The 22349-nt window shown below is 39.5% G+C and overlaps 3 protein-coding genes across 3 annotated transcripts; all 3 read right to left on the reverse strand.

Annotated features, from left to right (window-relative positions):
• Positions 1-664: 664 nt before the first annotated feature.
• On the reverse strand, positions 665-2369 carry LOC103968714 (uncharacterized). Its single transcript, XM_065087491.1, has 2 exons — positions 2251-2369; positions 665-2107 (listed from the first exon to the last, which is right to left on the reverse strand). The coding sequence occupies exon 2, from the start codon at positions 1761-1763 to the stop codon at positions 966-968; it is 798 nt and encodes a 265-aa protein (XP_064943563.1). The 5' UTR covers positions 1764-2107; positions 2251-2369; the 3' UTR covers positions 665-965.
• A 283-nt stretch (positions 2370-2652) lies between these two features.
• Positions 2653-12175, reverse strand: LOC103968715 (AMSH-like ubiquitin thioesterase 1). Its single transcript, XM_009382017.3, has 14 exons — positions 11844-12175; positions 9509-9573; positions 7873-7948; positions 7424-7612; positions 7188-7285; positions 6209-6305; positions 6086-6132; positions 5292-5610; positions 5039-5128; positions 4896-4958; positions 4739-4813; positions 3892-3954; positions 3762-3814; positions 2653-3089 (listed from the first exon to the last, which is right to left on the reverse strand). The coding sequence occupies exons 1-14, from the start codon at positions 11955-11957 to the stop codon at positions 2915-2917; spliced, it is 1524 nt and encodes a 507-aa protein (XP_009380292.2). The 5' UTR covers positions 11958-12175; the 3' UTR covers positions 2653-2914.
• A 6844-nt stretch (positions 12176-19019) lies between these two features.
• Positions 19020-20504, reverse strand: LOC103968716 (transcription factor MYB62). Its single transcript, XM_009382018.3, has 3 exons — positions 20167-20504; positions 19891-20020; positions 19020-19813 (listed from the first exon to the last, which is right to left on the reverse strand). Exons 1-3 carry the CDS (start codon positions 20309-20311, stop codon positions 19150-19152), a joined length of 939 nt encoding a protein of 312 aa, XP_009380293.2. The 5' UTR covers positions 20312-20504; the 3' UTR covers positions 19020-19149.
• Positions 20505-22349: the final 1845 nt, after the last annotated feature.

The following is a 22349-nucleotide window of genomic DNA, read 5'->3' on the forward strand; positions in this document are numbered from 1 at the left end:
TCCTTGCCTCGTTATCACAAGTGGTGGTAATGAGGAGGCACACATACTTGTGAATGGGATTTTCGAGTGAGCAAATCTGTTTTAACACATAATATGTTTTATTATTATTATTTTTTGAATCTTAAAACTTATTTATTGATATAAACATCACAATTATTTCAACCTCGACACTAAGGGTGGCGATAGGTTTAGATGGCAGACTCGAGTTAGCTTTATATATCGGATTTATTCACTATTTTTTTAATGGGTAAGTTAGAGAGAGAAAAAGAGAGCTTTGATAAGTGAGACTAGTACAATTGATACGGATTATTATTATTATTATTATTATTTATTTTTATTTTGCCTCTGTTTCCTTGATAAATAAATAGAATAGGTGAAGATGACAACACGTGAGATTGATGTAAGACCAAACATAGAGCTGGCACAAGGCTCACTTGTGGGGCCTCTGTCTATTGCTTCCTTTTTACTAGGATACCCTGCGAAGGCCTGCTGAGGTGTCCTTGTCAGGTTGGAATATGTTTAAACACTTACCCCTCTCTCTCTCTCTCTCTCTCTCTCTCTCTCTCTCTCTCTCTATATATATATATATATATATATATATATATATATATACACGCACACAAATCGAATATTCTTCATGCTGCAATTACAAGACAAAGAAGGATGCCGTACGTAAAAGAAAGCCAATCCACCAAAAGAATCAAATAACTGTAGAGAGGGGAGAAGAGAAAAGAAGCGGTAACAAAGTGAAAGATTAAATGCACAAACACGCCAAGGAACCTAACAAGCATGCAAACATGGACCTGTTCTTGCTGTCCCCCATTCCCGCAGCATCCTTGATGATTCCCAGCCCACGATTCCTGGCACTCCGCATGGTGGAGTAGACGAAGGCCAAAGAAGAAAAAGAAGTGAGAGGAGGCGGCCCGTGATAGCAAAGTAAGGCTCCCATCATTACAAACAAACAACTATGGATAACTAGTCACAGCTGAGCTCTTGCTCATGCTCTTGTCCCCTCGTTTGCAGAGAAGATAGTCGAATATGCTGCCGCTGCCCGGCGTCGGCACGTTCAGAATCGGACTAATTCTCACTGCATTGCTACCGTATGATCGCCGCGAATTCCCCGAGTAGTAGTAGACTTTTGTCTTGGGTTCGTTTGCGCCTTTCCTGAACAGCTCGCTGAATGGGCGGCTGCTGCCTTTGCCGATACCGGCGGATGAGTAGCTGTTGTCGGTGATGCCCGGCTTAGCGTTTGGCCTTTGCGTGGACGACGAACCCGAGGACTTGCTCCGCAGCAAGGGGAAGGGGCAAAGACTGCTCCTGCTGCTTCCGTAGCCGACGCTGCTGCTCCTGCGGAACCGCCAAAAGGGCGTCGGCGGAGAAGCTCTTCCGATGCCGTTCGCCTCGGGACCGGTCATCATCTCCCGGAGGCTGTCGCGGCTCCTCCGGTATGTGGCTGTTGCAGGAGGGGCTGCTACTGGCGCCGACGGCCGCGACGAGGAGGGAGGATTCTTGATGGGCAGGGGGAGGAGTTTGCCGTCGGAGAAAAGATCGTCGGCGAGGGAATGGTCATGGGAGAGGGCGTCGATGGCGAGGCTGAAGTCGAAGTCGGAGGGTGCGGAAACCTCCAGAGGAAGGGAGACGTCGAGGCGGCGATCGGCGTCGGTGGACTCGGAGGCGTCGGTCTGCGGGAGGTCGACGTCGTGGGAGAATGAGATTCTTGGGCTCGACCCCGTCCATCTCAAGCTCTCCAATCGAACCTCCATTACCCTGCTCCACTCCGCTCCGATAGAGGAGGGGGAGCAGCAACAGCAGCAGATAGCGGGGGATTAGATAAGCAGGGGAAGGTAGACGACGGTCACCAACTACATATGGTGACGTCTGGCTCCGTGCGTGCGCGCTGCGGTGGGGTGCTGCGTGAATTAAATAAGCCCCGTCACCAACTACAGAGGGTGATGATGCTTTACTTGGGGATTAAATGAGGGAGCAGACGTCCGTCACCAACTACCGACGGTGATGTGCATTGGGTGGGGTGCGTGCATGGAAAAGAAGGTCGATGCGTACACGTCTTATTGTCTCGGCGTTGAGAATTATGAATGCTTATGTGTGCCTATAAGGAAGTATATAAAAGGCAAATCGGTATCTTATTTGCATATCCTAATGCAATGGGTATAAAAGAAGTGAGCTTGCAAGGGATTTCTTCCAAGTTGATTACGAGAATAAAAGCAGGTGTTAAAAGTTATTGGTGCGTACCTCATGGACAGCTACGGCCATATGAAGAAGCATTCCATCCAAGACACACAGTCTTTTGCTTAATCCAATTTGCCCGCGGAAGAATCTGACACGGATGCATTAGCTTGAATGCGCTGCTGAAATGGGCAGTGAAAAGTTAGCAACCGGAGAGAGCAGAAGAAACATCACGACGGATGACTCAGCTGCTCACCTAACCACTCAGCACACTGGCAGCAGCTTGCTATATTTCTAGTCTCGTAATGCCTACCAGTAGGCATTACGAGCATCAATCTTTATCCCAGCAGCGTTGAGCAGCATCCACGACAAAATGAATTGATTCGGCATCGTAAGCCGATGGCTGGAGCATCACACGAGGAGGATCTCATATGCTCAATTTAAAAGGTAAACATAAAGAAGAGTCGGTGCAAAAATTAATACAATTTGATGAAAGGTGTCTTGGTTCATCACATTGGCAGGGAGGTTTCGGACCTGTTCTCAGAACAACTTTGCCAGCTTTTATGTACAGGAACGTGCTAGATATCCATCTTTCTCACAATTGTTATGGCAACGTCAACGTCGTCGTCAACGAGGAGGAGGATAATAATAATAGGTACAAAGAATTGATTGCATCCTGGGCACGAGTTCGGAAGCAATTCAGATTAAACGATTCGGAAGATATGGGTGGCTACCGGAGGTCTACCACATCGAACTTCAGGTCGGGGTTCATGTAGACATCGGAGCAGTGGTCATAGATAGGCCCGCCATCTGATGGCTGTTGGTGAGGATGGAAGCCTCGCTGTTGGCACTGCCTTATGACAGACATGCCTCCTGGTGTGGTCAGCCGAAATATCCCGTGGGTTCTGCATGTATAAACAAGTTAAACTCTGCTTCATGATGCATAAATGCCAACAAATGTAATGTAATGCCTTGCTAGTGCCTGCCTGAAAAAATGTTTAACAAATTTTTAGGCCCCAACAACTAAATGAAGAGTAGAGAAATAATAACTGGCTCTTTGAAATACATGGACTCCCATCAATGTGGGATTTGAGAGTTAGAAGATGTCAGCATCTTAACCTCATATGCAAAGGGTCTCTTCTTAAAACCGCAAAAACTCAAAACATGAAAGAGCAACTTCACTATGGTGACAAGGCTCTTCCGCAATTTAGGACCAGCAATATCGGCTAAAAAGTCTCGTTCATGAGTTTTAGTTGATAGCCAATAATGCCTCTATACCAAGATTGACTATGAGCTTATCCTAGCAAAGCCTGGTCAAATTAAAAAAATGAAACTAATGCAAAAAGTTCTGGACCATATAGGTTCAGACAATTCCTGACCGGGCAAGGCAACTGCATAAAAATCACATCCCCAAGCTGGGTTCAAGCTGAAAACATGACAGCCCATTGACAACCCAAATCAGCTAGTCATATAACAAAAAAGATTCAAAAACCAATAACCTCAAGGCCACAACTGAAACAAGCTATTTGCATGGCAAGACTGTGTAACAAATGTATGTAAGAAAATAAAAATCATACCTCGAACCATCTCTTGGTGCCATGACAATTGCAATAGACTCAGGCAACATAATCTAGTCAAATTTCAGCTTCGTTAAAAACTTAACTTTGACAAGAAACCAGGAAAACTAGAATAGTGTATATAATCTACCTGATACGAATAGTGTGTGTGTACATCAATTGAGGACATGAAACATGACTGAGTAGGATGAGTCTGCAAATTTAACAGAAGATACTTGGTTAGGCAACCTCATTGGTTCACAGCAAACATATGCCTGTGCATGTCCATCAACTCAACCAAAAACGTGCCAGCACTTGACTCTTCCCAGAAGTAAATAATATACATTATCAACAAAATAAAATCCAATTCTGTAAAAACACTATTTTTAAGAGCTCTGACTGTTCAAAGAATGGCAGATAGATCGACAAATGCACAAAGTCAAACTTCATAATTGAAGTTCAGTTTTCCTTCAACATGCTTTCTCAATAAGGATGTGACAACATCAGAGGTATGGTGAATGGATGGGATAAAAGAAGTTCCAGGAGATAGCACAGGCCTGCCAAAGTAGGCCATGAAAATTTTGCACATACTGATCTAACTATAAATACACTGGAGAGTAATTAAACATTTTAAAATAGTTGAAAAACATCTGTTTTCTTGGGTTACAGGAACCTCCAAAAAAATGATAAATTTAACCATCATTTCCTTTGAGGAAAAGATCTAACTTGTATGCTATATAAGTGAGTCCAAGACATAACGTACTAATATAGCAGTTTCATCTAACATAAAAAATTACGAGACTCATTTCCAGTCCTAAGTAGTAAATTCAAAATGCTGAAATTTTCAATCATTACATGGAAAATAAGTTTTTCTTATGAAGGATAACATCATTTATTTTTTCAAGTAGTACTCATATAAAATTAGTTATCGCTAAATTACTGATGCAGTCAAAGAAATTCTCTTGATAAGAAGCATGCAGGAATATGTCTATACTCACATGAATCCATCCCAGGGGAAACAGTGACTGTTTATCCTGATAGTCAAATATTTCTTCTTCATTTGTTGTCTGACACTGAATCATATGATAATCAATCACAGTAGACCATAATTTCATAGAATGAAAAATAATGCAAAATGAGATACCACTATCTTACTGAATCAGATGTCGACTCCTGCTTAGGGATGATGAGAGCTGTCACATAGAACTTTCTGTTTTTCTGTAAAAGCAAAAGATATTTTTTGTGAACATATCACCCGAGCTTATGGTGCTCTATATTGAATACAGATGTTTTCTTACAAGTGAACCGGCAAGGACACCACATGTTTCTAAATTTCTGACAGTATTTGATTTTGCAAGCCTCATAAAACTATCCATCAGAGACGTTGACTGCAAGCAAAAAACAAACCAGTAATTAAAAGAAAACATGGAAAGAAAACAAAGAAGGAAAACCCTATAAATAAAACACAGATGATTCTCAAAGCCTCTGCCAAAAAAAAAATTCAAAAACAGAAAAAGAGTGGACTATTGTTCATTAGTCTGGAGGACCCACTATGTGAACTTCCTGAGGAGATTCTGCATGAATTAGCTCATCCTGCAAAGAAACTGTTTGTGAAGTTAAGGAACAAGAATCTTGTGCTGTAACATGAACATCCTGTACTTCTGCAAGGACTGGTGGAGGACAGAGTTCTTTGACGATATCCATCTTAGGATTCACATCTGAAACATCCAAGCTAACCATTGGATGTGGTTCTTCCTGTGGTTGAGTGGAATCATCTTGCAACGAAAGAACTTCCAGCATAGATTTTTCAATTTCCGAAGTGCCATTTTCCTTCGCGGCCACAGGTTTATCCTCTGTTGGTTGAAGCAGGCTGTTGCATTAAGGAAAAGAGAAAGAACAACCTTGTTTAAGTATTAATGCACTGACATGTTTCAAAAGAAAGGTGGGATAAACAGGTTTGAAATCCCTCCCCTATGTTATCTCTTCTTTTTTTCTTTTCCTGTCTTTGTACCTCCTCTCACTCCCAACACATAGGATTCTTCAGAACATATTAGAGCCACTGTAGGCCTGTACCGTTGACACTTCTTTATGATAACATATTGCATGTCTTAATGAGTTTATATTATTATATATGTGGCTTCAGGATATGTCAAATACTAATAATATTTGTAGCTTGGATCACTTATTTACTCATCAACCACAGCAAAATTACAATAATCATCCTCAACTTCCACATTATAAAAAAAAGGAAAAAATAAACAAAGGGGATGACACATCAAAAAAGAACAATGACCGCATTGAGATGACAGAAAACCAAGTGGAACAAAGAGATCAAAGAGTTTAACCTTGGGAACTCAATTGGAGTCAGGTCCAAATTGCTTGGGTATTGGATCTACAGTAACAAAAAAAAGGGGTGTGATTATCATTAGAATAATATGAAACAAGTATTTAGTGGACAGTAAATATACCCTTCGATCAGTAACAGGTGGCTTCCAATGCCCATGAAGACCATTTGGACCCAAGATTGAGTGTCTTGATAGTGTTTCCTCCTTGGGGGGCAGGAAACTAAGAGGATAACAGAGAATGCAAAGAAAAAATATCAGAAAATTGTTAAATGATGAGCCAATCAGCACAAGAGAAAAACAATTGGATAGTGAATATGCAGCTTTTTGTTGCTAAATTCAGCAAAATATGCTGTCAAATTTTATACAGTTATGATTAGAAGCTACGACTACATGCACTTGCTGTTACTTCCTGATAAAAATTGACCAGTACTATGTGAACCAGTGCAGGTCAAGAATGCAAACACAATCCCAACATCAAATATTTATCATCTAATTAACATCACTATCACATAACAGAGTTCAATCGATACAAGTTCAAAGTTCAAGAGTTCACAGGAAGCATGATATCAACAATAGGCATGGAATCAAAAGTAGGTAAAACAAGTGGTGTTGCAAACATAACCATCATGTGTTTTGTACCAATCTTTGTGTCAAGGCTCCGCTTAGCCACTAAGGTAAAGGCAACCCATATTCAGATTATTTTTCCATAGGTGACTTGTACCATAGTTACAATTTCTTTTTTTCTTCTGTATGTGAGCATTGAACTAGTAATAATTATGAATTGCTTCTTTTGAATAAGTTATTCTCTCTATTTTGACTATAGATTTTAAAAAGGATATTAATTAAAATATCATAATCTGCCTCTATGTATTTATCCTAGAACATGATGCTTTTCTTCTACACTTCTATACTATATCTGAAACCAATTTGAACCCCTGAAAATTAGAATGATTTTTTCTACTTTTTATCAACAATTATGTGATCAATGTAGCTTCCCACTAAAATGCATGATTATAATAGTGATACTGCAAACTGAAGAAAGTTAGGATATTCCATCCGACACAAATTGAGAAACTTCCAGAGCTTATATTTAGAGCCTTACAATTTACGAAATTGATCTTCTCTACTGTTGGTTGAAAAACTATTTCTCTGAACAATAGGACTCCTATAGAATCCATCTCTCACAACTGCTCTATAAGCCTGCAACATAAGAATAGATGCACACAAAAAAAGATATGAAATATGTATCAGTGATACACAAACAGCCTACTTATAACAGTAATCTTTATCAGTTTGTAGAAAAGCCACCTTTCGTGTCATAGTGAGAGGCCACAATACCTGACTGGTTCTGTTATTTTCTATCTTCTTTTTCACCGGCGGCCACACAAATGAATCATCAAGAGAACCATCTTCTAAAGCTTGTCCCCATATATTCACTTGGCTTCTGTTCTTCCTATTTAATTCTTCAAGTCGACGTTGTACATCTGGCTTCAATGCTTCTAACTCATTCAAGGCATTCAATAATCTCTGTGTAAACAGTATTAAAAGTCAAATAAAAACTTTCTCCAAGGTTTTATTTTCTTAGCATGGACAGAGCCCATGATGTGCAACAGGATCTGCGCTAACCGAAACAGATCAGCACAAGCACCATGAAGACTTCACTACAGTACGGATCCCCACAGAGACCAACAATCAACTCTCAATTATCCAAATATGAAAAGGAAAAAAGTTCAGCTAACACAAATATCAACTGTATTAGCAACACAAATAAACAAAAAGTGAGTTACCTTTCTGAAATACAGTTTTTCATTTTGTAACACAACCTGATAGTCTTTGTGGAATGGTATGGTCTCAGTGATCAAACTGCATTAGAAAGAAATACGTTTCTTATGTAAGTTAGTTTACATATGAAGAAACATACATCTAAAGCTAAAGGAAAATGAACAATAATTGAAAGGTTCATATGCTTGTTTTCTTATATATGCTCAGATAGTCTTCCAAACACATAATACACAGGGTAAGGTTGAGGCACATGAAAAAAAGATGAAAAGCTATAATACTACTTGAAAGGTTGAATATACAATTCTAACAAAAACAGCCCCAAATAATGGAATTTAACCAAAAAAAATTATAGAAGATGGAACATCGATAACTAAGATCATTGATTGTCACATTCATTTCAACATAAAAATGCATAGACACCAGAAAATATAAATTAAATGATTTAGAAGTCTCCTATTACCTGTCAATTCGTGAGAAAATAGCCAATAGAAAATATCATAACAGGCAGGGCCAAATCAATAAATGGCTCAAGTGGATCCAAATTATCTAGATTCTTTCTTTTTGATGTATTAGGACAATGTAAATGTGGCCTCTTGATTAGTTTCAACAAATCCATTACTAACCAATCCTATATAGCTTTGATCAACTAACAACAAAAATCCAAAACTGAATTAGTTTCCACCCTCACTTTTCTTCCAGATCATATTTCTCTTCCATAATACCTACTTCAAATGTTTATTAAACCAATCGTTCTTTTATATTTTCCTCCGTGCAAAATTATAACTTAAGAATCAGAAACTGCTTCTTTATTAAGCTACCATGAGGATCCAAGCACTATCAATTGGCAAAAAAGTAGACTATGAAAAGGGAATATCATTATTTAATCCATTTCTCCCATTTAGAATTGCATTCTTATTCTTGTATATATTTCATCTTCCTTCTGCCTAATTATTCATTGACAGTATCTTTTACTTGGACCACAAAATCTCCATGCCCCAAAACTGAAAAAAAAAAAAAAAGCTTTCATATTTATGAAAAAAAATAGTGCTAAAGAACCACACCCACTATAAAAGGGGGCGCAACAAATACGTAGAACACAACAATGAACTCAAAAATTGTCCGACCAGTTTAATAATTTAAGCATCAAAGGGGCATTGTCGAGAGCGCCCCAACACAGTTTTTAAAGGGTTCAGATAGGATTAAGAGAAGTTTGGCTTAAGACTGGCTAACGGAAAGGACTAGGTTAGATCCGAATTAGCCTCCATCTTGGACAACCAAAATCTGACTTACAGATTGGTGTTAGGAGGATAAGTGGAGGTGATGAAGGAAAATGACTCCAGATGATGCCTCATCATAACTATGAGATCTAACCTTAAAGCAGAATGGGTTTTATTTGGTGTATGCTCCAGATCAACCAAGTTACATCAAAGGCTAAGGAAAAAAGGCTCAATGCATTTACAAATAACATGCACTCATTAATAAATCTAAAGAAAGGAATTAGAACTTGAGAAAAATATGTGATGCAGATGTGTATGCTCAAATATGATCTCATAGGTGCCTTAAAGAACCAAATTCTAGTTATGAGCTGGTAATTTACATTTAAAATGCATGAATTAAGATATTACTGAGCAATTTCCTCACCTAGAAAATCTCATAAGCATAACAAAAAGATCGATAATATTCTTCTCGCTCCGATAAATTTCCGCCTGCACTAATCCAATAATTAGGAGATCGAGATTAAAAAGGTGAGACAAGAATAACTAGACCTCTCAACAACATAATAAATCAAATTGGACAAAGGACACTCGTAAGATCAGTGATTAACTGTGAACTCAGCAGAACTAAGTCTAAGATCTCTTGGCAATATTAACCAAAGGCAAAAGAGAGCACCAACTACTAAAAAGTTCCTTAAAATCCCTCTTAATTGTAAAATGCAGTAGTGTAACAACTAACATGTTTCAATTAAAAAAAAAACATGTTTCAATCACTGAAGCAAAATAAGTTACAGTTATATTTTCCATATGAGTACGGACAACATGTGGAGAATCTTTTACTATAATGAACAACTTCTTGAAGATTACCAACCAAAAGAATACGAGGGAGGAAAATCACCATGTGATTAAAAAGATACAGCAACATAATAGAATCAAAGCAATGCCCAAAGTTAAAAGGCCCACATCAATAAAATGTCTAGGACATCTACCATAATTGACCACCTAACTTCCAATGTGCAAACTGATTCGGATTGCAGAATGAGCTTATTGTGCATTTAAGCTCTAAATTTCAATGAAAAGATCATAAAAAAATTTCTAGAGTCATAAAATAAATGGCCTATTTACAAAAGTTCAAATGACAAGCCTATCGGTGAATGGATTGGGATAATGTACAAAAACAAAAGTAAAACTTCTTTCCCATGCAAATAATAGGAAAGTGAAGGAATTATTTTTTCCCATGCCAGTTCTTTGACATCTGAGTTAAGAAAATACATTCTAAGATGCGAAAAAAATGCATCAACCATCAATGAGAGCAAAACATCATAGGATGACCAATAAGTGTTCATCCAAACTCAAAAGAACAGTCAACCATGCAGTCTCTACCTCATAACAAGAGAGAGGTGTCGCATGTCATCATGGTCTGGGAAAAAACTGCTAATCATAAAGTACAAAAGGAAAAAGTGGCAGATAACATGCTTAGCAACACAATGGTTACAACACAAGAAAAAGAGTGTCAGATTCCAGAGATGCAACAAACGAATTGACATCAACCAAGATAGTGGTTTGCTTTTATGTGTAAACTCTAGTCACCTACTTGATTCTGAATTTAGTACATAGTGTAACTGACTTTGGTTTTTTTTTTTGTCCCCCGTGGTCCACAAAATCACAGCTCTGGTAGTGATGACAACAATATTTGTTGTGAACAGACAAACTAATTTAGTTGCAACGAAACTAAAACATATCTTGTTTAAGTGATTCGTCTTTCAAAGAGACACTGGCCAATTCCATAACATTTCTCAAACAAGAATGTCCTTGTTCAGAAACCCAGAATTGCATGACCATAAACTAGAACATAGAGGATCTATACAGTAAAAGTAAATTAAGGAAAAAGATGACCAAGCGAAAGACAAAACTGTATGCACATACTTCTGCTTATAATATTGGTTAACAAACATAAGAACCAAGCTACTCCATCGTCTAACAGAATGTGCTACTCTATTATTTTGCAGGTTGCCACCGATGTTACCAAGTGAACCCTAAGACCTGAATCTCCTGTTTTTTAAGCCCTGTGAAGAACATTACCAAAAACTACTAACCTGGCACACATTATGAACAATATTGCCACTTGTGAAGATGCTGTTGCTAAAAGTACCATTCTTCCGAAACCACATGTATCATTTACCATGCCAAGTTTTTAATCTAAGTACTTGTATATAATCAAGATCCACGAACAAGAGAGGAAAAGAAGATTTTTTCACATATATTAGAAAAGGTATTAAGACCATGTTAAACATATGTGCTGGTTACACGGGCTCCCAGAGCAAACAACAAAAAGAAAGTCTTGTTAGCCCTGAAAGAATAATCTAGTTTGATGTCAAAAGTATTTCAGATCAACTGAGTGGTGTTGTATATTTTTCGCCAAATAAAAGTCGTTATGGCATATGAAGAATTTCTGATGCTTCCAACGAAATCAGTAGTCCATCGATTTCTGATGTTAGATCACATCTACCGAGGGAACGATAAAAGCCTTAATAACATAATAAAAGAATCCAACTTCTCTTCCAACCATGAACAATTCGCTAAAATTAACTGCCCAGATTTGCCTAATCACGCGTAATCGATCAACAACACATGAATTGCCTTCATCTAAACCGCTAGAAGTAGCGCCCTGACGAATAAAACGACAGTGCTGGTTGGACGCAAGAAACATTTTATCCTTTTCAAGGTTCATATAGTGAAAACATCCAAAGAAGGATCAAAACCTGTCTGAGAAGATTATGGGCGATCCGGTAGTAATAACGGAGAGAGATCCGATTGTCGACATCGAGCCTCTTGGCGCTCTCCGAGATATTGATCTCGCCCGAACAAGGCTGCATCTTAGGGTTTACTCCTGCTCCCGTCACCGGCTCTTCAAATTCGCATCCAAATCGAGACGAATCGCAAGGGATTCTCAACGATGGCAGAAAACCTATCCGTGAAAGAGATCGCGATCGTCCTCCGAGGGCCTTCTTCGATGGCGATCCTGCGACGCGAGGGGGGAGACAGGACGGCAACCCAACTCGCTCGTAAAGAGGGGCAAAACCGGAATACGGATCATTTCGGTTGGCATGGTTTAATGAAGATGGAAGACTTCGGTGGCAAAAACCGGAAAACTCATATTTACGATTTTACCCTCCCTGTCGGTCAAATCCTACGGTCGAAGCGTAACTATGACCTCATGATGAACCCAAACTCACCCGATGAAGAGTCAACTCGTTCGAAGCTCGATTCTAATTTGGTCCATTCGATTTGGTTTTGATCTGACTCGGTTCAAATCGACCGGTGCAAGAGACATCTTAATCTATCACAAAGTGGTTCCTGGACGCTTAATTATTTGGGTCCAATTAAAGCTCCGTGAAGGATTTCTCGGTTCGGTAAATGGGCTTAATCCGAGAGCTCGATTTGGGCCAGCCTGTGAAGGGAAAGAAGGAGTAGGTGAACCCAGGTCCGACCCAAGTAGAACTGGCGTTATGTGCCCCATGATTTATCACAATGCAGGACTTTGGAGTACCATCGCTGGGAGCAGCATGGCCTTGGTACGGTGAAGCCATGTATGAGGATTGGATTCTCATAACTATTGAATTGCCTCCTACTCGTATCTCCAAATGGTACATGAGGTATGACATAATCATGGGGGGCATCTCAACTCAACCCATCTGATACTTAAGTCAGCTAAAAACAAAGAGGAAGAAATATAATAGTACGTAAATGAGAGAATATAAGGTTTTTGTCTAGTTTTCTTTGTTTAGAGCTTGACTTTTATGCCTAGACAACGAGTGGTTTGAACATACGTTAACCAATGCCCCCTCTTACCGTATATGGTTGAGGCATTAATAAGAATAGTTTACCGACGTGTATCCTTTAACGTCCTAAGCAAATCGATAGGATGTCTCTGGACTTACTCGCTTGCTGTTTTGGGTTAGGTAGAAAATGATCTCTCTATTGATAAATCCCTATTGACGACACCTAGTCAAACTTTTTCCTATCGATAATAAAGCAAAGATATATCATTTTCGTGACTAAAATTGGTCAAGTAAGTCTTATGATGTGGGTTTTCTTTAGGGGGTTTGTCTCTGCTGAGTTCATTTTGGGATCATCTGCATTTGGCATGTGTTTGGTTGCGTGTGAGGAGCACGCATTACATGCTCGGTGGCTTAAGTACAAATGCCTCATGCGGAGATGGATTGAGATGTAAGGTGGACAAATAAGGTAATTATCTCCAGATATTGTTGATATTGGTGGGTCCAAGTCAGTCGATAGAGAACACCAACACGGGAAGGAATACATGCTTTTGGCCCCATTCGATTGGTTTTCCCATATAAAATATATTTAATTTTAGTATCTCCAGTCTTTATTTGCTTTTTCTTTTTCTAGTTTGTTTCCGTTAAAATTATAATTGAATTATCAAAGGAGGATTCTACCCGGTTGACTTAGGATGAGAAGATTGCAAATTTTGATCTAACTAAAATTGTTTTCGGAGAAGTTGATTCGTGGATATTGACCTCATAGATAACAATAAATGTGTTGATGTGAAATCTATTATTTCAGTAGCCATGGTACCAAAAAATGTTTTTAAAATATCTTTAATTTGGATAATATTTTCATGTATTTTTTTTACTTTTTACTTTTTATGTGAAGCTTCGGCTCAAAACCGATCGATTAGGTGTAATCACCAATATTTTTTTTTCTCCCTTAACAGAAATCAAATTACCATGAGTGATGTGAATAATTAAAATTATTTTTTTAATAAAAATTATTTTTTATTTGTATAGTATAGTTAAGAAAATAAATAAAATTAACTTTTTTATCATGTGAATAAGTTATGAATTTAATCGATCAATTAAATTATTTATTAATTTATTTCTTAATGAGTGATGTGATTTTTTAAAAATAAATAGCTTAATTTTATTTTATGTGTGAATCATAAAAAATAAATATTATAATTATATATGTGTGTGAAAAGTAAAAATAAAAATTAAAAATAAATTATTTTTTATCTTTGGAGAGCTCATTTTCTAGATTTCCCTTTATCATTTTCCACAGTAGGAAGACTTAGGAGAGAATTGCCCGGAGAAAATATGTGCTCATATACTCATATAGGATCCTCTATTTTTTTTTAATATTAAATTATTATAATCTGTATGATGTTTAATAATATTTTTAATTTTAAAAATTTATGATTAGTAAATAATGGTCATTGAATTATAATCTTAGAATGAGTACTTATGTTAAAAATAGTTTCAAATCATTTAATTAAACACATTTATATTTCAAGTAATTATGTGTGAATTTTATAATTTAATTAATTTAAATTTAAAATTATAAATCTGAATTGGTTAGTTCATGATAGAATAAATTTTGAGAATAACTATTATGTTATAATAATTTTAAAAATATTTTTAAAAAATATTTAAAATATAATTTAATGAGAATGATTAAATTATATTCTAACCTAAGTTAAGTTAATTGGTTAGATTAGCCAATGTGATTAAGTATAATTATAAATCATATGATCAAGTATGGTCCAACTCATGTGGTTAGATATGACTCAACCCATATGGCTATGTATAATTTAGTCCACGTGGTTATGCATGACCCAATCGTATGTGACCAGGGATGAATTAACTCATATAATTAGATATGGTGCAACCCATATAGCGAAGCATGACTCATCTTATGTGGTTAAGTATGATCTAGCTCGTCTGGCCAAGTATGACTTATCCCATATGATCAAGCATGATTTAACTCATGCAATTAGCTATGACTTAACTTGTGAGCTAAGCATAATCTAATTTAGTGATAAAGTTTAACCTAACTTACGAGTAAAGTTGAGCTCAACCTATGAAGTTATGCTCACCTAGTTATGTGATTGGCGTTGAACACTCATTCATCTATCCAACCTGTTGTATCTTAGCTCAACCTACTATTTAGGATATGCATATACAATATAGGACTTAGGTGGATCAATTCGGTCTACGCTAACATTATATAATACAATTCAATTTTTTCTATTGATTTGAGTTCATTAGTTAACTTAGTTAGATAGATTTTATAGTATTTAAGTTCATTAGTTTGAGTTTAATCAATATATTTTTTTCTCTATAGAATAAATACAGTTTAATCAATAATTTGTTTCTGTATTGATTTGAGTTCATTAGTTAACTTAATTCCAAATAAACTCAATCGGTTTAATTTTACTTGACCTATTTATTCCAAATCAAATCTGATTGGGATAATAATAATAATAATAATAATAATAATAATAATAATAATAATAATAATAATAATACAACGAGAACAACAATAATAGTGGATTTGGATTTTAAAACATGATACAAAACCTATACAACCTATGGATCCGACAAAATAAATCTGCACTAAACATGAGACCAAAAATTTGGAACAATTCGTTCCACCAAATGGAAATACAACCTTGTCGGTGCTTACCATTCGACAGTGCCTCCGGAAAACTCCCATCACCAATGCCCTTTGTACTGTCAATCGAAATTGATCTCGCAGAAACTACCATTTCATCACCAACACAATTTTCTTTGGCCATTAAATATGACAAGAAAGCCTACGAACTACACGACAATGATCGTTCAGATCGAGGACCATTCACCTGATCATATCACGAGAGATGTAATCTCAACTTGGACCGGTAGGATTCACTCAACACGCCATTAAACTATCTGTGTCCATCTCTAATTTTCCTTTTCCTGTTTTCGTCGTCTCCGAACTATGTATGACGTTAAGCGTTGACTTTTTTTTTGAAACCTCTTCTTCTTTTTCACAGTTTCTAAGCGTTAAAAAAATAAATCCATAAATGATCATAGACAATCAATTGATAATTCACCTTTCTTTATCATCCGGCTAATGTAGTGTATTAGTCAAAATTAAGATGCTTAGGAAGTCAACCTAAAGCAATCTGTATAAAATCGAAAAGAGCTCGATAAGAATCTGTCTGATGCTTCAATCACAGAAGGTAAAGTTTTCGATCATGTGACATCAAACTATAAGTTCCCTTTTGTGTTTTCCGAGGGAAAAATACGAGAATATTTAAGGTATTTTCTTACCTTCCTTGATGAAACCTAAAGCTAAATGAGATATTTATAGAATCAGAAGGCTTCGGAGACCACCCATGTGAGGATAAGAAGCCCATTAATATTATGAGATAAACTATCTAACAATGGATGGACTACGATGGTATTAATTTCTTAGAGTATAATCCAATAAGATCGATATTAAATGTTGACATCGAAGTGTTTGCCACTTGCTCTCGGTTGGCCAACCGAGAAGATGGCAAACCACAGCTTTAATGCTCACCGCAAGTTACACAGCACAGGATCTAACCCACTGTTGCTAACCGAGTGGAGGTAATCGGAGTGGGACTCCGAAAACACAGTGGCGGTATATGTGTATCCTTCTGAATCCTACGCTTTCCTGGGAGTGAAGAGTAGAGGCACTGAAGCACAAGGCAATCCAGCTGTTGTTGCCATAGATACGCATGTCTTCCTTGGAGATTTAGGTAAGGCTGTTCTACTGTACAGGATTTGGTGCAGTGCTGGGGTTTAATGGCCACAGGACAAAAGGAACAATCCTCCAGGGGTTCTGATAACCTGTGCGTCCTCGGGACTGTTGGAGATGGATCTCCCATGGCAGCTGTTGCCGCTGCAGCAGTGGGAGGGGGTGAAATCTAGCTGCAGTTATATGGCTGTGAGTGGAAACACATGATCTCTAAATGATGTGGCCCATCCCGGGAGTTCAGTCCCTTCACGGGTCTATCTGACAAGGAAAGCTCGATGTGATTGGAGACTCGCACATGCATGCACTCAGCGGTGGCTTTGATGCTGCCCAACCTCTCTCTCTCTCTCTCTCTCTCTCATCTCTCCAAAGCACCTTTGTGAAGCCTCTTCGGGATGTGACTGTCCAAAGAAGAGCTAGATTTCTTGTTCGAGATAATAAATACTTGCCACTGTTCTATTTCAGTTGCTTGATGCTGATATTAAGAAATATCTGCAAGTGTCAAGAATAGCATTCATGTCACATTCATGCCGTGAATATAGGTTAAACTTCCAACAATATTCCCAAGTGATGTGATTATGTAGCGTAAACACTTCCCTCGATGGAAGACAGATGCAGACAAAAAGATTGAGCAGTATCAGATCGAATTCTTCGAGAAAAAGAAACGAATATGAGGAAGCACTGCACATATGAGACTTGAATAAAACCAAGCTTTAGCACAGCATTTAACTATGCAAGTGGGTTTTGTTTAAGATCAATGGTTTTGAGCTTAGCTTTGTACGCTGACAAGTGAAGGGTCATTTCATACAGAGCCCTAAACAAAAGTGACGCAGAATTGATGAGAAGACATATTTGCAAGTTGCATGAAGTTCCACAAGGAACCCCTAATACTTTTCCACCCCCACTGTTGTGGAAAGGATCTCCTCAAACCAATGACCAATGAACGATGAAATCTTAACATACTAAACCCCCTCGACTCATGGACCGTGACATGACTTGAGACCTCAAGCTAATCTTTTCTGGTGATGAGATGCGACGGATCCTCTTCTCCTACCTACTCTCTCGGCAAAACCAGACCTCCTTCGATCTGTCCATCCGAGGGGTGGCTTTCTGTAAGCTTTCTAGACAAGAGAAAACAAGGTTTGGTTCAACTAGCGAGCTTGTGGATGCTTCACGACCACAAATCGCCTACCTATATATGTTGGAGAAGCAGTCGGCCACACTTCTTTCCCACACAAAAATATGCTTGTTGTGGGGATTGCTTTCGAGCACCGCATCTCCTGTTTACCACTCATTCCTTCGAATGGAAAAATCGTGCCTTATCTTTATCAGATTCAGCTTTTGTTGATGCCATTCTTTCGTAAAGATCTCATATGAAAGACCGACTTGATTTGTGATCTCGAATCGCCCCTATTACAACTATGGCTTCTCAAAAATTAAGGTGGACGGGAATCTCGATGTCATGTACGATCTTCTGCAAGGATATATACCGCATTTCCAAGTGAAATCGGCAATTTTGGCTGAGAATGCAATGGGGACGAGCATTGGAAATCCATGAGAGACGATGTTCTTTGCTATAAATTCTCGGTAGAAATAATAGTCTTTGTGTTTGGACAAAGTCCAAATGAATCCAGGGATGACGACTCGAAATCGAGACCAAATTAGCATGGAAAGTGACCTCGGGTTAATTGCAGTGTGGTGCTCCGAGCTGCAACATTGTTGCTCACAGTTAATGTTGTCTAGGGATCCACCAAATCTCATGTTGGAGATCTCCATTACATGATGAGTACGTGGAAGTCCTTATCCAATCTTTATTCTCCAATCTCACTAGTTTATTGTACATGTCATGCAGGTTGGGAAGCTTCCAAAGAATATTTACCGAAACGAGTTACGTGTAAAAGAGCTAAAGAAGAAAAAAGATCCACAAAGCAAGCATCCCTTCCATCGCAATCCATCGTATAATATTGGATTACGATCGAAAGTTCTTCGCGGAGGATTTGCACATGAGAAAATTGCTTTGGATTATCGAGCATGGATAGTATATGCACGTGGCTATCGATCTCTCGGGCGGAGGAATCGAATAGAGGACAGCTGTCTGGGATAGATGTGGTGAAGTGACAGGATGAGATCCATCGGTTTGATGTGATGTTCTCATCGCAAAGGCAGCATCATCCTTTCTTCCGGACCATCACTCCTCGCTGTTCGCCGGTCTCCGGTTCTGTCATGCTCGTGAAGCCATCCAACGATGTAGCGACAACACTCCTTGGCGTTTGCTCCATGGAACTTGATCTCGCTGGGCCTCTGGTTCTCTGTACATCCTAGGCACTGTCAGCGGTACGTGGACCTTTCCCACAACTCATACATGAAAACCCTAGTCAAGAAGATGATGACGACCTTTACCGAAATGGATCGATCACACGGAGAAGGAGGACTAGCTGGCTTCAAGTGTAAGAAGCAGGAACAGAGTATACAGTTCACTTTGAGGTGCTACATGCTTTTTGGCCCCTAAGAGTTATCACCGAAAGGAACCTTAGGATCTGCGCCACTGATGTAGCTTTTTAACATGTCACATAACTCGTCCAAGCTCCACAAGCCATCGACAATGGTGTTGCTGCAGTCGCTGTTAGCTACAGTGTAATCGGGCGACGCCGAATAGCCAAGCGCTGGTGCCGACACCGGGGCTAGGTCCCAGGTGCCTAGGTCGTAGGCATTGTTCATGGAGAGGCCACTAGAGAGTGGATCGAATGCGACGCCATCCAGCTCGTCGGGTGCTGTTGATGGGAACTCGGACACGGTAACCGGGAGCCGAGGGAGGACGGTGGAGCAGGAAGAGCTGCTGGGCCTGCGATTCTCCGCTACTGCCGGTGGCTCGTAGGAGGTGAGACTTCCGAACTGGTGATGTTGCATGCTTGGGTTGACGAGCTCATGGCGAGGATCTTGCGGAGCCTGGTCGGTCGTGGTGGTGTAGGCACCAAGAGATTGCATGGTGTGGGAAGAGCCCATCTTCTCAAGCAACCTCGGCATCCAATAGCAACGCACGGCGTCTCGGAACATGGCGCTGTTGGCGTCGACCTTGAGCTGTCTCGCCTGCTTCTGCACTCGAGTCCGCCAGTAGTTCTTTATCTCGTTGTCCGTTCTACCGGGTAGATGTTGTGCGATTCTAGACCACCTACACACGAAAGTTGACGTTTCGATGCATCAAGAGAGACCTTAATCGCAGAAACAGCTTATTTGTATATATGTTACCTGTTTCCCCACTTGGAGTGGAGTTCAAGAATCATGAGTTGCTCTTCGGGCGTAAGGTTGCCTCGCTTTATGTCGGGTTTCAGGTAATTCAACCATCTCAGTCGACAACTCTTGCCGGTTCTCTTCAAGCCTACGAATCAGCAAAAAGGATATGTAGCCCTAAATCTACAAAAAAAAAAAAAAAACAAAGAAAGAAGAGGAAGAAGAAGAGGAAGCAAGAGTGGCCTTTGATGAAGTCATTAGCTAGCTAAGCAGGATAGATAGATGCCTGACTACCTGAACACCTAGCGAGGAGATTCCACCGGCCTTCGCCGTGACAAGCAATGTAGTGGATGAGGAGTGTGTCCTCCTCCAGAGTCCATGGCCCTCTCCTTAGCTCCATGTCCCCATATTTGCCGGATGATCCCCTTGTCTCAGACATGCTTTGCTCCCTCCCCTCCTAAAGAATGCTTTCCTATAGGGAGGCTTGGAGAAGAGGGCTAAGTTTCCGTGTTATATAGGCCATGCAAGAAGAAGGAAAGCTACAAATAATGGGACAGGTCAGTAGTAGAAGAAGAAGTACCCCAAAGGTGAAACTTACTGGATCCTCTTTCTCTTTATGACTTGTGGCACTCACAAAGGATTTTTTGGATGCGATCTACTCCTAGTCATAGACTTTGGGGTTTATAGTGGAGAAAAAAGACATCGAGCTGAGCTCCTTTGGTGGCTTTTGAAGCTGTTTTCAGATTCTGGCCCTGCAGGAAACGTGTTTGACTGACCATACAGTGGTAGGTAAATACTGGTGACCTTGGCGTTATTAGAGTGTGAGTGTGTGTGTGTGTGTGTGTGTGTGTGTGTGTGTGTGTGTGTGAGACAGTGAGAGAGAGAGAGAGAGAGAGAGAGAGAGAGAGAATGGGGCTTCTTTGCTCAATCTCAGCCGCTGGAATCTTTGGTAACATTTCTTCTCTCATCCTTTTGAGCTTCACATTTGAAAGATGTCTCCCTCGTCCAACAAAAGAGGAGCAAGTTTTCCCCGTTTCAGAGACAGGACACTTTATCATGTCCTTGGCATTTGAACATCCTTTCTATCTTGCCCTTTTCCTCTGGGAATTGTGAATAAACATCTCACGAATGAGATATGAAATTTACAAGTGCCAGATATGCGTACCATCGAATCTTTATCTGTGTCTCAGCTCAAGCCAACTTATTTCATTTTCATCTTCCATGAGCAGGAGCCATGTCACCCTCCATGACGCCAAGCTTCCCATATATGATGCTGATATTACCTGTAAATTTCAGGGTATTAATCATGTCATACACATTTCTTTAGGTTGTGCCAAGCCAACGACTTCTCTGACTGCTCATTGCAGGAGCTGCTCGATCATTCAAAGTTCAGAAAGATTCGACCCGGCGAGCGATCATCGCCTATAGCCTCACCCGTAAGTTCGACATGCAAAGCAAAGTACCAGCATTACTTAATTGGCACTAGAAGCACTTCACTCCCTCCGCCTAAAAGACAGCACTTTTCTATGATTGTGTAGCTTTCCTTGGACCACAAAGCCATTGTTATTGCCAGGGCCTGTTAACCATGATATATGTGCTCACAAGTTCATCATCATTCGATGGAAAAGATGAAAACCTAGCGGAAAAAAGATATATAGCTCCTAGGTGTAGAACTAATCCAATCCCCGCATCAGGCCAAGTGGGGAAATGTGATGTAGGCTTTAACCTTCTCTTAGGCTTCACCTACTAGTCTACCATCTACCTTATACGCAAGATGTTCTCTCAACATCTTCTACAGTCTGTAGATTAGAGTCACATGGAACCATCAATGTTAATATTTCTCTACCACTTCTGTGAGATTGTTCCGTCCTCGATGCCACTGGCACCATCAATGCTTGAGTCCTCCATGTCCTTTGAAGTGAGGATGCCGTTCCAGTTTGTCCATTCAGAGTCATGGAGTATGGTGATCGGGAGGCAGATATATTAACATCTTTTTCTAGTGATGCAGTTAAAATCCAGACAGCCGCCTGCTTGGCGTTTCAGTAAAGCATCGATTTAGATTGCTTACTTTGAAGAAGGCTATGCTTAGATGACCTTGACAAAGCCACCTGCAACCTGCAGTATTCATGGAGTAGGTTAATCGTGAGACCCCACTGCAAAGCCACTCGAGACTAGAGATCAAAACTGCGATGGGACAAAGAAGAAAAGGACAAGCGGGAAACCAATCATGGTAGATAACCAGACAGGCTCTCCTGTTCGTTTTCTGGGAAGCACCTCAAAGAGAAGAAGGATCATGCTTTGCACGATTTAATATGGGGTATAATCCCACAGTATTTTTTTCTTTTTCTTTGGGCCAAAATATTTCCTTAGAAGGAAGATTTCTGCGGTGTTCATCGACCAAAGTACAAGGAAGCATTGCTGCTTCCTGTTTGCTGCCATCACCCGTCCTTGTTCCTCCATCATAGTGCTTGTCAAAT

Source organism: Musa acuminata, chromosome BXJ1-10, assembly GCF_036884655.1.
Source record: "Musa acuminata AAA Group cultivar baxijiao chromosome BXJ1-10, Cavendish_Baxijiao_AAA, whole genome shotgun sequence".
Classification (NCBI taxonomy): Eukaryota; Viridiplantae; Streptophyta; class Magnoliopsida; order Zingiberales; family Musaceae; genus Musa; species Musa acuminata.

Coding starts and splice junctions, on each gene's coding strand:
- LOC103968715 (XM_009382017.3), bottom strand. CDS start 11,957: ATGCAGCCTTGTTCGGGCGAGATCAATATCTCGGAGAGCGCCAAGAGG. Junction 6,306..7,187: donor GAAGATCAATTTCGTAAATT/GTAAGGCTCTAA, acceptor TTATCCTCTTAG/TTTCCTGCCCCCCAAGGAGG. Junction 4,814..4,895: donor AGGAGTCGACATCTGATTCA/GTAAGATAGTGG, acceptor CATATGATTCAG/TGTCAGACAACAAATGAAGA.
- LOC103968714 (XM_065087491.1), bottom strand. CDS start 1,763: ATGGAGGTTCGATTGGAGAGCTTGAGATGGACGGGGTCGAGCCCAAGA.
- LOC103968716 (XM_009382018.3), bottom strand. CDS start 20,311: ATGTCTGAGACAAGGGGATCATCCGGCAAATATGGGGACATGGAGCTA. Junction 20,021..20,166: donor TCTCCTCGCTAGGTGTTCAG/GTAGTCAGGCAT, acceptor GCTGATTCGTAG/GCTTGAAGAGAACCGGCAAG. Junction 19,814..19,890: donor CACTCCAAGTGGGGAAACAG/GTAACATATATA, acceptor TTTCGTGTGTAG/GTGGTCTAGAATCGCACAAC.